Here is a 16,870-nt window from a genome sequence, read left to right as displayed (position 1 = left end):
AATTATTTTCCTTTAAAAAACATATGAACTTAAGAATCATCAACAAAGACAAACATAGATACTCAAAGAACAAAAAGATAATTATATATGAAATTATATATTTATACTATTTAAAAATTTTTAGACATGTATTAATTTTTTAAGGAGCAAAATTATCCTGTTTGTGTTCTCTTCCTTTTTTTGTCTTCTGTGCTTTTAAAATGCCTTATTGATCTTTTTATTTATTTTTTTGCATGTTATTACCCATTAATTTACTTCCTCCCCCTGTCCATTGTTCCTTTCCCATCTATCCCCAAGTAGAAGGCCTCTTGCAACAAATAAGTATAATAAGGAAACCCAAAGCAACATTTTAGCCACATCTGAAAACGTACATCTTATTCTGTACTTCTAGTCCATCACCTCTCTTCCAAGAAATGGAGACATGCTTAATCATCAGTCTTTTAGAGTCAAAAATGGTAAGTGTTTTGATAAGAGTTCTAAAGACTTTCAGAGTTACTATCCTTTACAATATTGTGGTTTTCCCCTGTTTTTCAAAGGATTTGGAAACAATTGCATATCTTGAATTGCTTTCTTTCTATTAAAAGAACACAAATACTCTTTTATAGGGGGAAACATTTGTTAAGAGATGTAATTGTCTGGGAAATCTGTTCATTCCAAATACGTGATGTTTAGCTGACCTATTTTCATGAATTGAAAGCACAATAAGTCAATCTGAATTCAATCAACCTCTCTAATCTAATGGAGTGACCAAAATGCTTAAATCTCTTTTTTTTCCTAATTGTAAAGTTCTATTTTTTATTTCAGGTTATTTATTTATTTATTTAAAGAAGGAAGATATAACATAAAGCCTGTTTAATTGAAGTGTCAGAAATTAGTTTATTATAAATTTTGTGAGGCAGGTCATTTCTAGGAATAACATCATCTAAAGAATGGAGAGTCATTTATTTTAAAATGTATGTAACTCCTACTAGTAGCTGGAGAAAAGAATTGAGTATATGTCTGTGTTGAGAAATAAGGAAGGAAAAGGGATTTGTTTTCTGCAAGAAGAAAACAAAAGTGATATTGTCCTAATTGAGAAAAAAAAAGAACTCCAGGGGATTTTTGCTTCCTAACCATAGAGATATGTTATAACTACAGATCATTGAAGATATATCTAGTAAAAATAGAAGAAATGAAGTAAATGATGATTACAAAGAGTTATCAATAAGAGATCATTCTAGGCTAGAAATGAAAGAATGAATTAAGTGTTTATCTTAAAAGCACTGTGCTAGTGTGTGTATGGGGGGAAATACAATATTTTTAAAAGAGACATTCTTTTCCCTCAAATAAAATTACATTCTTATAGAGGAAGATAATGGATATAGGAGTGTGGTCACTAGCAGGAGGGGGGTGGCGTGGATAGTTCATTCTGAGAAAGTAGAAAAGTGGAGGGGGAGCAAGCAGATAATAGGATGAGTATGTAGCTGGAATGATTGTAAAGTAGAAGTTCAGTTAATGTTTAGTCATTGGATATAGTGTGGGCTAATTTGCACTTTCTCCATCAGGCTTTATAGAGAAGGTGCTTCATAGGTAGTCATGAGGGTAATTTTCAGTCTAGGGATCAGGAACAGAGTTTGCAAATTCAACAACTTAGGTAAGAGAAGTCAGGACAAATATAGGAAATAACAGTTAGTCCAAATTCAATTTTCCTTCTTTTATATCCATGAATTTTCAATCTCATTCCCTCATGTTTGTACTGAATCCCTCTGCCTGTTAAAATCCTTTCTAATAAACCTAACTGGTTTCCTCTATGCAGCCTGATTTCCTTGATTCCTATATTCAAAAGTGATCTTTTTCACCTCATATCTCTCATGCCTTACCTTACATCATCAATCACATCAACTAATATTATAGTTATTTGTTTGCTTTCATAACTTAGGCCTTCCACTAGACTATAAAGTTTTTAGGAGAATAGGTCATGCCATTTTTAAACTTTTGTGTTCGTAGCATCTAACAATGTTGCATTATACCCCATAGGTGTCTGCCAAACATTTATTGAATCAAATCTTGAAGTTAATTTTTTAGAAGGAATTTCCAAATAAGAATGATGTTTATAGTAGATGAATAAATATTATTTTTCTTAAAATGTCTTTAAGCATGTATTTATTATGTAAAGCATGTATTATGTCTTCATAATTCATAAATAATAAAGAAATAAGTACCCTCAATGAATCAATCAGCATGTATTTATCAAGTTCCTTTTCTGGGCAAGGTACTGTGCTAGATGCTACAGATACAAAGACAAAAATGAAATGATCCCTATTCTCAGGAAATTTTTATTCTATTCTATTTTATTCTATTGGGAGAGACATTTATGTACGCACATAAATATATACAAAATGCACACAAAAGATTTTTTGGGAGTAGCATTAGCATGTGAACCCATATTTTCCTGACTTTTAAGTTCAGTGTCCTAACTATTATCCCATACAACTTGTTGCATAACAAGACATGGTGGGCTGAATCATCAACTGTGTGAAAGGAAATAACATAAAATAAAGCTAGAAGGTTGGTTGTAGTCAGATTTTGAAGCATGTTAAATGCCAGAAAGGAATTTATATTTAATCTGAGAGAAATAGGGAACCATGAGAGTTTATTAAGTAGGGGAAAGATAGAGTTAGATTTATCTTTGGGGGATATCACTGGCACCAGTATGAAGAACAGATTGGAAAGAAGAGAGAACTGAGTCAGAGAAATCAATTAGAAATCTACAGAAATAACATACATGAGAAGTGAAAAATGCCTGGAATAGGACCATTGGTCATGTGATTTAAAAAAAATAATATTAAGTTACTTTTGAGAAATTACATAGGACTTTATAATAGCTCTCTCAAATCTTCCTGTGTCTGGCCATGATATAGAGAATTTTAGCATGACTGATAATATTATTATATTTTTATAGTAATGAAATAGTATAAAGTGACACGATATTGATAATAAAATCATTTGCAATGAACAATAAAATGTATAGTATAAGTGCATGCTTCTGTGTTAATGTGGTAATTTTTTCTCTCATGTTAATAGAGATTTTTTTTGGTCATAATATCAGATTGCATCAATTTAGGGACTTCTCAGTGAGGAAATTTCTATCATTGTAGGTTAATAACTATTCTAGTTATAGTTCTGTTCTATTATATGTTCTGTTATGGTTTTAGTCACTTGCTTGGGAAAATGAGAGACTGAGTGACTTGTTCAGGATGACATTTCATTGTATATCAGAGGTGGTTCATGAATCCAGATTATCTTGTCTCCAAGGCTAGTTCTTTCTTCATTAATCATTAAATAATGATCCAAACTATGGGTTATATTTTATTTTTATTCAATTCAGTTCAATTATTTAATATAATATATCAAAGTTGGTCTATTTTCTGAAGTATTTAGGGATAGCTATAGACTATTGTTTGTTTATTTTTTTCTCCATATCCTCCTCTTTCTTAGATGGGTGGTAATTTGTGGGTATTCACTGAGAGAATCTGGTTGATCCTATGCTTTTCAGAGAAGCAGTTCCCAAGAGTTATTTTAGTTGTCCTGCATTCACCTGTTAACTAGCTATTTTGATTTTTTAAAATTTTTGTTTTTCTAACTCTTAAATAGTACAAATATTGAGCACAGTGCTCTGTCTCAAAGAACAATATCTAAATAAAGGTTTCTTACCTGAGTTGATCAATTTGTTGGGGTTGGAAAAGGAACTCCAAAAGGTTGGGGTCACAGACTGGTGTCTCAAGTTGTCTCAAAAGCAACTGCAGGCTTAAACTCATTTCCTGGACAAAGGACAAAGTTTATTGTAATTGTAAAGCCATTACAAACAGAATAAATTCCAAGAAAATTTAGAAAATTACTGCTATTGGCTAGTATTGTTTGTGGCACTCAAGACCAGATAGCCTCAGAGCTTTCCAAGCAGCCATCATTGTTTGTGCCATTTCCAAGGCTGGATAGTCTTAGGCTTTCTCTGGAATTGCATATACCATCTGAAGGGCTGTGCAAGGTCACCGACCTCACTTTTCCCTCCAGAGACATTTGGGATCAGTGGCCAGATATAGATCTATAGGATTGGAGTTGGTCCTGGATACTACAGAAGACCTTGATTTTTTTAAGCTAAGAAATGTCTCAATTTGATTGAGGCTGCACCCATTTAGTCATTATGGCTAGGTTGCAATTGAGGAAAAGAATCTCTTTCACCTAGTTCAAAAAAGATCCAGATAAAAGAATGAATCTGGGAGAGGAGACCCTCAGGATTTCTGACCAAAGCAGAAATGATAGCTATTTACATTGATTCTGAGTCAATCAGGAGCCAAACTATGATAAGGGCACATTGAATCAGAACTGTTACTGGATAAGAGTTAGGGTACTAGTAGCTTGGCAAGGATTTGGAGAGAAATAAAGTGATTGTACCACTTGGTTCAAAGTAGAGACTAGTAGCTTATTTGTAAGCAATCAATTCATATACTACTGGTTAGCACAGAAGAGTTTGCTCTTTTTTGTTGTTGCTGAGCTTTGTCTTGCTCCACTTCAAATATTTGTACAGAAGAGGACACAAAATAAGTGATTTTTTTTTCTGTTTTTTTTTTCTAGTAGATACACAGGAGCTTACAGAAGAGTCTCATTTCAATTCTTTAAGTTCAGAGGATCCCCCAAACAGGTATGTGTGCAATTAATTGCACCTAGTATAGCCTTAAACTATAACTTAATTGTGATTTGAGACCTTATAATAAAAAATAGAGTTATAACTATAATGTTGTAGATGTTTGTCTTCTGTTTCCCACTACCTCTTAATTAGCATTTAAGAATCTCTTTTAAAGGCAATTTATTTTTTTATTTCTGGGTTAGATTTCCATGATTATAATGTAAGTCTGGACTCCCCCAAACAATGGGAGAAAAGGTGGGGGTAGAGGGATGGAGGCTTCTGTGTTCAGACTATTTAAACTTATTATTTGCAGTTTTTACTTTGCACTCCCTTTTACTGACAAACACCTTATCAGATGGGAGATGCCCTTTCTCAGATCATAATTACCCCTTTTTGCTTTTTCTTACTTTGAGAGTCTCTGATTGTTTTTGTGGTTGACATTGTCCCACACAATTATCTATGTCCAATGAATGCATATACACACACACACACACACACATACACACACGGAGCATATTTGAATTATCTATTTACAGTTGGATTTATTTGATACCATTTTCTTTGAAAACTTTAATGCAAGTTATTTTCTAACTTGCTTTCTTCCTTATACATTTCCAAATTCCTAAGCCTTCCTCTTGGCTTATATAAAAGTAGATGATTTTCAGATCTATATTGTTAGGTGTGGTGCCTCTTTTGGTATCCTGATATCTCTCTAGTTCCAAATGCCTTCTGGACATTTTTCCCACCATTGTCACAAACTCAACCATGTTTAAAACTGAATTTCCATTCTGTTTCCTTTACTCTATTAATACTCTAGCAATCTACCCAATCAGCTAGGGTTCACCCTAACATCATCAGCTTTTGAAATCCTACTCATTAAAGCTCAACTCAAATCTTACCTCTTCTATGATGTACCTCTTCTGGAATACATAATTAAAAGTTCTTGCTTTTCTCCAAATACCCCCATATAATGTTTTTAGCTGCAGGATCCATGAGTTGCCTCTAATTCCCAGTGCAATAAATTAACTGGGATACAATTATGTAGTACAAGTTATACCATGGCATACTTCTGAAAAAAAAATTCTGTTCATGGGAGACATTCTTACATAACTTTCATTTTTTTGATCTCTTCAATCAGTACTCCTTCAACCTCCTTAATTTAATAAAACCTCATTTCCTTCTAAGGATATATCTTATAACTCCTTCCTTTAAAAACAACTCTTCCCTTCCCCTTATAGGGTTAGAAAGAAGAATTGGCATATTTCTTATTCCCTAATGATACTTCCAAACTGTCTTTCTATCTTCATCCTTAAATCTTTCTTCTTTTGAGATACATGTATTTATCTTTGCTTATTTTTCTTGTTATCTACTGATCTTTAGGTTATACACACAAATTTCTGAAAGACCTTAAGGCTTAGGTTAGGATTTCCTTGATAACAAACACTGCTATTTATACTCTGGAATATTAGTATTCATGTGGATAACATATTTCATATCTTGACTTTTTGATTCCTTGACTTCCTTAATTTAATCTTGGAAAGATCAGTGACCTGGAAATCAAGACCAGGGTTCTGATCCTGCTTTTGTAACTTATTCATAGACAGGTCATTAGCTTTTCCAGGACTCAGTTTTGTTATCAGTAAAATGAAGAGCTTATATAATGTGATTTCTAGAATCTCCTCCATTCTATGATTTTTAAAATATAGTTACCTCTTCCATATTGTGGCTTTTTTTCACAATTTCTATATATCACAGGTCAACATAAGAAATTAAAAAGGGATCTTTAGGGAGGTTTGCAGAAGCCACAAACGATACTTTAAAACCAGCAGATGACACAGAAAAAAATTAGAAACTTAGAAATACACAAATATATGTGTAATATTGTATAATATCAACATATTTCATCTTTAATACCTTAAATACAATTTTTTCTTCTCTGATATGAAGGGAGGGCCAAAAAATTTTATGTGAATTTTCCAGATTGCCAAAGCACTGTATCCCTAACCTCCACAATGGAGAATGGATAAATACATATGTATATGGAAAAACTTTCCATAAATCAATATTTATTTAGGAGAAGGTTCTTAGAAGTCTTTGGCAGAATATGCCCCTTAGCTCTATCTGGATGAAAAGGTTGAACTTTGGAACAGAGAGAAAAATAAAATAAGGATTAAGATTTAAGATGTGCTTCCAATTCAAACTATCTTTGCTTATATTTCAGCCAAGGCTTGAAACAAATCTTTGCTATTTGTCAGTAAATAATTTTTTTCTTGCAAAGGACATAATATTTTTTTAAGTAATAAGACTAATATTTTTAGAGTACTAAATGAATGCCTTTAAAATTAGAAACTTGAAGGCTTTTTAAGCATAAAGCATTTATTTAGGTATTAAAAATCTAACAACATTTTGGCAAAAAATAAAATCATTTTAGACTTCATCAGTTATAATGAACAAAATCTATATTTATCTGGAAATGAGAAGTATTGGAAATGAGAATGATTTCACAGCAGGTGCTTGAGACTAGGGACCACTTCACTTTAGTATTAATATCCCTTTTGTCTAGCACAGTGCTGAATAATTGGAGACACCTTATCAGTATTTGTCGTATTTCATTAATTTTTATTTTAGTGTGTCTGTATGTTTAACTATATGTGACTTTGTCACTTTTTTAGACCAAACATCATCTTATTGATGTAATCAATACTAGGTGAAGAAACTTTTTTTACTTTATGCAATTGACACCTACTTTGCAACTCATAGTTTTAGAGATGGAACATGGAGAGTTCAAGGGATTTGATTAGGACCAGATTAATCAGACGTAGGGTACCTAGGTTGTACAATGGATAGAGCATGGGGCCTAGAGGAAGATGTCTCTATGAGTTCAAGTCTGGCCTTCAACACTTACTAGCTGTGTGTTCTTGAGCAAGTTAGTTAACACTGTGTGTCTCAGTTCCTCATCAGTAAAATGAGCTGAAGAAAAAAATGGCCAACCACTGCAGTATCTTTGCTAAGAAAGTCCCATATGGAGTCACGAAGAGTTGGGCATGATAGAAGCAAAAAATGAGTCTGAAGTAGCACCTGAACCTACCTTTTTGTTATTGTTTTTAATTTAAAAGATAAAGTATAATGTGAACTGAAATAAGATCATAATATATGAACCGGAATTACACAAAAACAAGGACTATGTTTTGTGGCTTTTTATAACCACTCATACTATATTACCTGAAATATCTACCTTTGATTGTTATTTAATTATCAGTTACTGTCCATGATCTGTTCAGCTCTTTCCCTTTGACATCTCTGCCTTTCCCAGAATAGAATAATAAAAAGGAGAAGATATAAAATACATTTTTTCTGTGTTGTTAATTTTAGTTCCCATTGCCCATGGGACTCTCCCCATCCAGAATCCCCTTCTCCTTCCCTTCTTCCCACTCTCCCTGTGGGGAAAAAAAAAGATCTTTCTTTCACAAATCAGCTCAAATTCCAATACTCCAAAAAAGGCCTTTTCCTTCCAATTCAGATCACATTTATTTTCTCCATACTTTGAAATCATTTACAACTTTATTTTTAAAAATTTATTTCTTACTACTTATACATACAGGAACTGAGGATCATGGGATCATAGATATACATCAAAAAGGAATATTAGAAATTACTGAGTTCAAACCTTTCATTGTACAGATGAGGAAACTGAGACTGAGAAAAGTTTAATGATTTGCCCATGATCATACAACTAGAAAGTGTCCTAGGCAGGATTTAAACTTAGGTTTTCTTAACTTCAAGTTAATTGTATCACTTGATTCATGTTTGTATGTTGTGACTCTCCACTGGGATTATCAGATCCTGGAATATCAAGGCTTGTCTCTAAAATTTCTCTTATGGCTCACTCAGTTCTTTTGCTCTATGCTCCAAACAGGCACTCAATAAATATTTGACTTTATTAATGGGTGAAAATTAGAGGAGATGATAATAAGACCTCAGAAACATACAGGCTTATTTGATAAATGAAGACATTGAGGGTGACAATTTAAGTAATCCAAGAGGAAACAAGTAATAAGTAGTGGGATCAGTATTTAAATTTAAGAACTGTGACACAAACCCAGTGCTCTTTGTACCACTTAACACTGAAATTGAAAATAAAAATTGCAATTTGGCTTGTTTAAGCAAAAGTGTGCAAAGGCCACTTGATATTATTGAGAGATCACTGACTTGAAAGTTATGGATTCAAATTCCCAACTCCACCACTTTTTTTTTTTACTATGTGTAATTAAGTCATGAGTGCTTTAGATGATAAAGTTTCTCCTCATTTAAATTGATGATGTTGATACCAGGCCTATTTTAGGAAAATGCAATGCAAACTTTAAAATTCTTTAAAAAATAAGCTTGTGATTGACATTATTCTTTGACCTATTATGATATAAAATAAAGACTTGGCCATGTGGTGAAATATGAGATAAAGAGTCTCCAATACTAGGTGATGCAAATGAATATTAATAATGTGTTTTCTCATTCATTTTAAAGTGAAGACCAGGTTAATAAAGAAGACAGTCCTCTAGCCAAGTGGGTTGCAGATCCTGCCAATACAGCATGGATGGAAAGTGAGTGTCATAAAAAATAGCTCCAAAGGAGAAACTGTTGAATATAAAGTTCACTGACAAAATTGCTATTAAAACTCAGAATGAAACATCCCAGCAGATAATTTAATAATTATGGATAGCAAAGATGGCTCTACCTTGTAAGTCAATCACACAAGCCAATTACATAGAGATTAGTGAGCCAGCATATAATAAAAGAGGTAATTAGAGAATCAATTTTTGTTTTTCTACTCCAAGAAAAAAAAACCCCTCAAAACCTTTAAAATCAATCTAGCTAAAAATATTCACAGTCTTACAAAACTATAGATGGACTAAAAGATAGGAAAAAATTCATCCATTTATTAAAAAATGAAGCATTATAATAAGCAGTAAGGCTGAAGGGAAGAAACCTTTTTTAGTGTCCCTAAGAATCTAATAGTTGGTTTAGTGCAGAATTACCTCCACAGGTGGTGATGCTTCAGTCAATGGGCAAATAAGGTACACAGCTTCTCCTGACTTTTAATTGCTCCTGGAAATTACATACCCGTGACCTACTCTAAAGAATATAGGGTTGTAATGCTCTGATTTCTAGCTTACATTCAGCAGTAGATCTGGAACATTCATAGGCTGTCTGTCTTTTTATTTGCCTTTGAACCAATTTCCTTTCATGGACATTTTTTTTCCTGGAAAAAGGCTGTTCCACATGACAGACAGCATATGTGATCTTTTGTATAGTTTTGTAAGACTGTGAATATTTTCAGCCTGATTGATTTTAAAGATTTTGAGGGTTTTTAAAACAAAAATTGGTTTCCTAATTACCCCTTTTATTATTTGCTGGCTCACTAATCTCTGTGTAATTGGCTTGTGTGATTGACTTACAAGGTAGAGCCATCTTAGCTATCTGTAATTATTAAATTATCTGCCGAGATGTTTCATTCTGGGTTTTAATTATGACACTGTCAAAACAAAAACCTTTCCTAATTGGATGATTCTGCTTGGGGGATATTAAGTCATCATCAATTTACCACAAAATTATGGACATGCTTTTCCAAAGCAGTTTAATTTGAAAGCTAAATTAATCTCTATTTTCTTCCTTTAACTCTCCTCCTTTCCAGATGACAGCTAATTAGAAGGGCTACAATTTAGTACAACAGTAAACTGGCATTACTTCAACAGTAGCAAACAGTAGTCATGTAGTGCAATAGAAAGAATGCTGGATTAGTAGTCAGAGTTCTTGGCTTCTCATGCTCATTCTGGAACCAGCTAGTCACCTGACCCAGAACCAGTCACTGCCCTCTTGGGCTTCAGTTTTCTCATTTATAAAATGAAAAATTTAAATCTCCAAAATCTTTATAAACTATAATATCTTATAACTCTTAAAAGTTCTCCAGAGGTTTTGATCATAAATTTTATTAAACAAGAGTAAATAACATTTTATATAGAAAGTATGATGGCAAGAAGGGATGGGCCATAGTCTTTGTAAGGTAATACCTTTCCCTGGATACTATTTAATTTTAATATTTACATTAAATATTAGTTTGTATATTTAATATATATATTTAGCTTAAATATTTAAATTTTGAAGTAGTGAGGGAGAAATAAACAACAAACCTATCATGCTTTCTTTTAAAACAGAGAGGACAAAAGTGAGAGTAATTCAAAGTTAAAACAGGCAAGATAAAGGTCTTAAGACCATGCCACAACATTGGCTGAAATAACTAGGAATTTTAGCTTGGAGAAAAATCTTGAGGTGGGATTTGGTGGGGAATTTGGTAGCTATCTTCAGGTATTGAAAGGATTGACTTCTCAAAGAGAAATCATTTTTTTTCCCTTGGTACCAGAGGGTAGCCCTAAGGAATGATACTTGCCAAAAGGTAAAAAATGGTTAGACTTGAGGACATTTTTTCTAACAGTCAGGACTCTCCAGAAATGGAATGTGGTTGGATGCTTTAGAAAGTAGTTAGTTCCTCTTTAGTAGAGTTTTTTCCTAAGTCTTGGAAAACCGAGCACATTGTGCAGTAGATTTTTAGTTATTTTGAGACTTTTTGAACAATATATAAAGATAGCTTTAATATTATAAAATAGAACTATGCTCAAATATGGAGGATATATTATTATCTTAGTTAATTATTCTTTTATTATGCTGATATTTTAAAGTATAGTTTTAATTAAGAAAATGGTTTTTAATACAAGGAGGAATAATAGTTAGATGCATTTAAAAAGTGACTTTTAAACCTATTTTTCTACATAATTCCCTGGTGGATACAAGCACTGTTATAACCTCTGATTCAAACTTTTGTTGGAGCTTTTGTAGGATTTCATGCATTTAATCGACTTTTGTTGGTTTTGACCTTAAAGCTGGAATTCTTGAAATTTGATTTTCTTTTCCCAACCCTTTTTTCATTTCTTTTGATACACTTCATTAACTTCCAAACTTTACAACTATTAAATAAATGAAATCATACTGGGTTGATTATAAATTTCTTCCAGGGAAAAAATAATCTCTGGATTTGGAAACAGAGGACTGACTTCCAAGTCTTCCTCTTATGGTTTTTGCAAGGTGATCAGCAAGTCATTTTGTGGGGCTTAGTTTCTTCATCTTAAAATGAGGGGTTTGAATAGATGGCTTCTAAGGTCATGTGTCCTTTTTTAGTTTTTAATCATGATGTTATGGTAATATTTTTGATGTTTTAAAATCAAATGACAGCATGCACTTTATCTAGATACTAAGTAACTGGGAGAGAGAGATCATTTTTTGTAAGAATACAGCAAAAGCCAACCACACTTTGTAATGGGCTGAGGCTTGAGTTGATGCACTGAGGTCCCAAGCATGTGAGGCTAAATAGTAATTGGACTATACTCTATTAATATACATGATTGGATAAAGAATGGTCCCTGCCCACTCTCTGTGCAAGTCCTGATGTGTTGTATAGGAAATGATGATTTGGTGGGTGGAGGCAGAGAGAGACAGGAAGAGAAGCTGGGAGGGATTGAGCCTGGGTTCCATGCTTGTAGCTCTTGGTTGTGTGGCTGTTGGTCTAGCTAGCTTCTTGACTCAGCTGCACACATTGATATTGCTGATTCCCTTCCACTTCCGATCTTTCTTCACTGAGAATAAAGATTGACAATTTTCCTCTAACCTGAATTCCTGACTTCGGCTGATTTTAAAATACGCAGTCTTCACAACACTTGATATATTTAATGTGGTCACATGTCCATCAAAATATCCTACTGCCAACATGATGAATTTTATACACAGAATACTTACATATCACCTTCTAGACTTAACTTTTTGAAAAAGCTTTAGAATTAATTTTTAAAAGTTTATGGTTATGTAAAATGTAAGTAGCAGTGAACTGTGCTTACCTAGATTTTAAACATATTTCTTTTATTGTTTTAGACCCAGAAGAAGTGATTTATGATGATGTTCCAAGAGAAAATTCAGACTCAGAACCAGGTTTGACTTGAGTGCAAATTAGAAGTAGAATATTTATCCTAATATCTTTTTGTTCTTCGTAAAGATGTATATATTTGATTTATAAATGTTTATATTTAATGATAGCTTGTCAGAACTTATTGTTTTGTGTTTTTTCTTTCTTCCTTTCTTTCTTTTTTCTTATTTTTATTGAATTTTGGTTCTATTACTGTCTTTATCACCATGGGTAAAGCAGTATGGTGCATTAATTAGAATCATGTTCTTGAAATAAGAAACGCTAAGTTTCATGCTTGCCTCAAACATTTAACCATTTATGTGACTGGATAACTCACCTCACCTCTCTGAGCCTTGGCTTCCTTATTTGTAAAATGAGAATCATATATTCTGGATAGTGTATGTAAAGTGCTTTGCATACATTGATGTAGCTATGTGAATGTGAATTATTGATGATGTTGTTATTATTATCATCTTTCCCAGGATTCAATTTCCTTACCTGTAAAATGAGGAAGATCTTTAAGCCTGTTTCACTTCTAAATTTGAATTAAAATTCTCTAGAATCTTAGATACCATTGAACATAATTTTTTAAATCTCAATAGATAAGATTGACCAAACATAGCTCTCTGACTTGAAGTCTTCTGGCTACAATGTCCAATGTATTCATGAAGAATAATGCTGCTAAAAGTTGCCCTGGGCAAAATTTGATCTTTTAGGGAACAGCATGCACTATGTGTGAGTTCTTGCAATCCTTAGCCACTAGGTGAGTGTACTGAGGTGTCTCTTACCAGCTGAATGATCTCAACTGGGAAGGAAATTGCCCAGGGCCAAATTCCAAAATTATTTTGCTCTGATGCCACACAGCTTGATTCCTGTCAAACTAAGAGAAGAACTTGCCAATCAGTGGACTTGTTGGGAAAAACAGATGCCTGGTTGACTTGGGATGTTTTTCTTGGCAGTGAAAGAAGCCCTTTGAATCCAAGCCCACCAAATAAAAGATCCAAATAATTCCCTTAGGACTTGACATTACTTAAAGATACTCTTTTAAGCCATCTTGTAGCCCTTGAAAGAGTCAGAATAATTGTGGAGAATACCAGAAAAACTTTGAGAAAGATGGAAGAAAAAGTCAACAAGTATTAAGTATCTATTATTTATTGGGGACTGGGTTAAGTGCTGGAAACAGAAAGAAAGGTAAGAACAAAAGGGTGAAGTATTTTTCAGATTACTTGCTAGTTAGTCAATAAACATTAAGTTTCTACTAAGCACCATGCTAAATTCTGGCAATACAAAGAAAAGCAACATACATTTTCTGTTCTGAAGGAACTCACAATCTAGTTAATGTAACTGTACTTGTCAAAGCCAAATTAAATTTTTGGTGATGAAATGATCTGTTGAGAGAAATCAATGCCCTCATCCTTCACAAAACTGAAGATGGAAAAAGATTTTAAATAGTAGGAATAGTGAAAAAAATCCAATAATTATTTATTGAATGAGAATCTCAAATTTCCTAGCGTGCTAGGTCTGTGGAGGGATATAGGAAAAATATAACGCAGGTCCTTATTCTCAATAATCCTACAATTTGATTGTACAGTAGCATGATCACAAGTTCAGAAAGTAGAAGACTGGTACAAATTCTGTGTTTGCCACTATCTGTAAGTTCTTGGACAAAGTCATTTAATCTCTCTCTGGGTCTCAGTTTCCTCATCAAGAAAATGACAGATTTGGACTGGACCTTCGAGAGCTAAAGCTGTTATTGTATCATACTGGTTGGGGATATACCCCCATATAGTGAAAAAATAGCAAACTGCAAATTAGAATATGTAAGCCAGTGTTGTATAATTTTTCATAAGTACTCAAAAAAAAAAAAAGCTAAATTAGCCAAGAGTAAAATAATCTTGAGAAATGCACTAGATCTGGAGTCAAAGGACCTGGGTTTAAGTCCTCTCCTATTTGCCTGTATTGCTCTGGAAAAACTACTGTAAACCTGATGAGCTAGCCTCTAGCCTGCAAGCAAGTCCAGCAAGTGAGCTGTGCCTTAGCTTTGGAAAACAAGTTGTCTTCTAATTTTATCTTGACACTACTTCATGTTTGGACCTAGTTTCTTCCTTTGTAAAATGAGGGGATTAAATAGATTAAATCCTAAAATACTATTTGCCTCTAAGTCTTTAATCCCAATTGAGTCATCAAGTACTAGATTCAAAATATGTCAACATTGAGTTACTCAGATGATTATTTTGATGAGAGTTAATCAGGCAAACAGGAAATAATTTTAGTCACACAAAAGACTGATTGATTTTGGTCACCATATTTACCATATTTTGTGATAGAAATAATTGCTTGAATTCATCAATTTATTGTTTTAGTGATATGGAAACATGGTCTGAGAATGCAGCTTTGCTTCTGCCTGTGTTTATAAGATTATAGATGTAGCTTGGAGAAAATTTAGTCATTTTATTCATTCCCCCCCTTTTAAAGACAAAAACCTTAGTCCCAGAGATTAACTGATCGAAGTGGAAAAGGTAGCATGGTCAGAGTTGATATTAGAACTCAAATCTTCTGATTCCAAATTCTTAACACTCTACTACAACAGGCTGCTTAAATGACCTTAGACAAGCCACTTTTTCTCTATGGGACTTCAGTTCTCTCATCTATTAAATGAGGAGGTTTAAATGTTCATAATTCCTTTTCAGTTCAAAATACCAGTATCTATCTAAATGCCAATAAGAAAAAAATGCAATCATTTTTATTTCAGAAGTTATTAAAGAGGTGTATGATGATGAAGCTCTTTTTTTCAGGCATCTTTTAAAAATTCATTCTTTACTTTTCAGGATATCTGATTGAAAGTTTAAAATGTACATTATGCTTTTAGAAGAATTAATTTGAAGTTATGAAGAAGTTGGAAAAGATGATGTTTCAAGGGGTTATGATTATATGTTGTGTTTAATTTGACTTGAAACAAGTTTCAAGTTTTAAATGCACAAATTCCAAATGTATTCAGATCTTTCCTTTTGGTTTGCTTTTTCTACATGAGAATCCAATCTTCAGTACTACTTTGGTTATGCTTATTTTTAGTGGTTTGTGAGAATATAATTTATAATAGTTTTAATTGAAATAACCCAAATAATAGACTTAATTAAAGAAATACTGGCAAGTTTTCACACTACAGGAGTGCCATCTTTCTAATTACTCTGCATAATTTTTCAATTGAAACTCATTCCAGAGGAAAACCTTACCCAAAATAGACATTTCTAACAATACACTTGATAAATAATTGAAACCAGTGCAATATTAATATTTTGTCCCTTTCAACAGGGGCCTCTTCTAGAAGCAAATTCCTTAGGAAGATAAATGATATGGAGTATTTGCTAAAAGATAAGAATCTCTGAGTCTACGTGCTATCTTCCATGTAATAATTAGTAATAATTATTAATAATAATAAATAGACTGGGTTTTTTTTTTGTGTGTGTGTATGAGAGTGGAGAAATAGAGTAGTGGAATTAGAACCAGATCACCTGAATTTGACTCTGATCTCTTCCCCCATTCTAGCTGTATGATCATATACCTTCTCTGAACCTCAGTTTCTTCATTTATAAAAAAGAGAATGATTCTTGTCTTGTTTACCTGTTTTGAAGAGAGAATAGATATGAAATCATTTTAACACCTAAATCATTATGTAAATGTCAGCCACTCCTATTATTCTTGTGAGGACATTCACTACTACCAATGGAATCAAATATTTAATTATAGAGAACAGCCCATCTTAAAATCAAGATGTCTGCCATGAGTATAGATTATTTTTGTGGGATAAAGTTGTAATGCTCTTGGTAGGTTTTTGGAAGCAGAACTGCACATACATGGACCCCTGGTTTTATTCTCTTTGTAGTGTTCAATTACTGTTTATCAACTCCTGTAATGAAATTTTTTGAATCGTGGATTTTAGGAAGAAAATTTGCATCAGAACCTCTTACCACAAAATTCATAAACATTCAGACAGGTTCAAGTGAGAAATTTAGATACAATGCAATGTGAGCATAGCAAGATGCTATTCAAGAAAAATATGAAGAAATTGAGGTTCTGAAAGATTCAGTTGCCCATGGTCATCCATTCACATGTGGAGGAGAGCTGTGATTCTACTCCAAGTCTTAGAACTCTAAGTGCAGGTTTTCCCACTAAACCAAAATGACACTTTGTAGGCTACAGAA

General features: G+C 33.0%; 1 protein-coding gene across 3 annotated transcripts in view; it reads left to right on the top strand.

Moving 5' to 3' along the window:
- The window catches only part of ARHGEF10 (Rho guanine nucleotide exchange factor 10), a 215,807-nt gene that overhangs the window by 73,206 nt on the left and 125,731 nt on the right, over nt 1-16,870 (top strand). For all 3 annotated transcript variants that reach the window (XM_023494669.2, XM_012539906.3, XM_023494668.2), the window contains exons 5-7: nt 4,612-4,678; nt 9,185-9,261; nt 12,638-12,694. In XM_023494669.2, coding sequence (XP_023350437.1) covers nt 4,612-4,678; nt 9,185-9,261; nt 12,638-12,694 — 201 coding nt within the window. The remainder of the gene's footprint in view (nt 1-4,611; nt 4,679-9,184; nt 9,262-12,637; nt 12,695-16,870) is intronic.

This window comes from Sarcophilus harrisii, chromosome 2 (assembly GCF_902635505.1).
Source record: "Sarcophilus harrisii chromosome 2, mSarHar1.11, whole genome shotgun sequence".
Taxonomy (NCBI): domain Eukaryota; kingdom Metazoa; phylum Chordata; class Mammalia; order Dasyuromorphia; family Dasyuridae; genus Sarcophilus; species Sarcophilus harrisii.
Note: the sequence above shows the minus strand (reverse complement) of the source record. Positions and strands in the feature narration are given on the sequence as shown.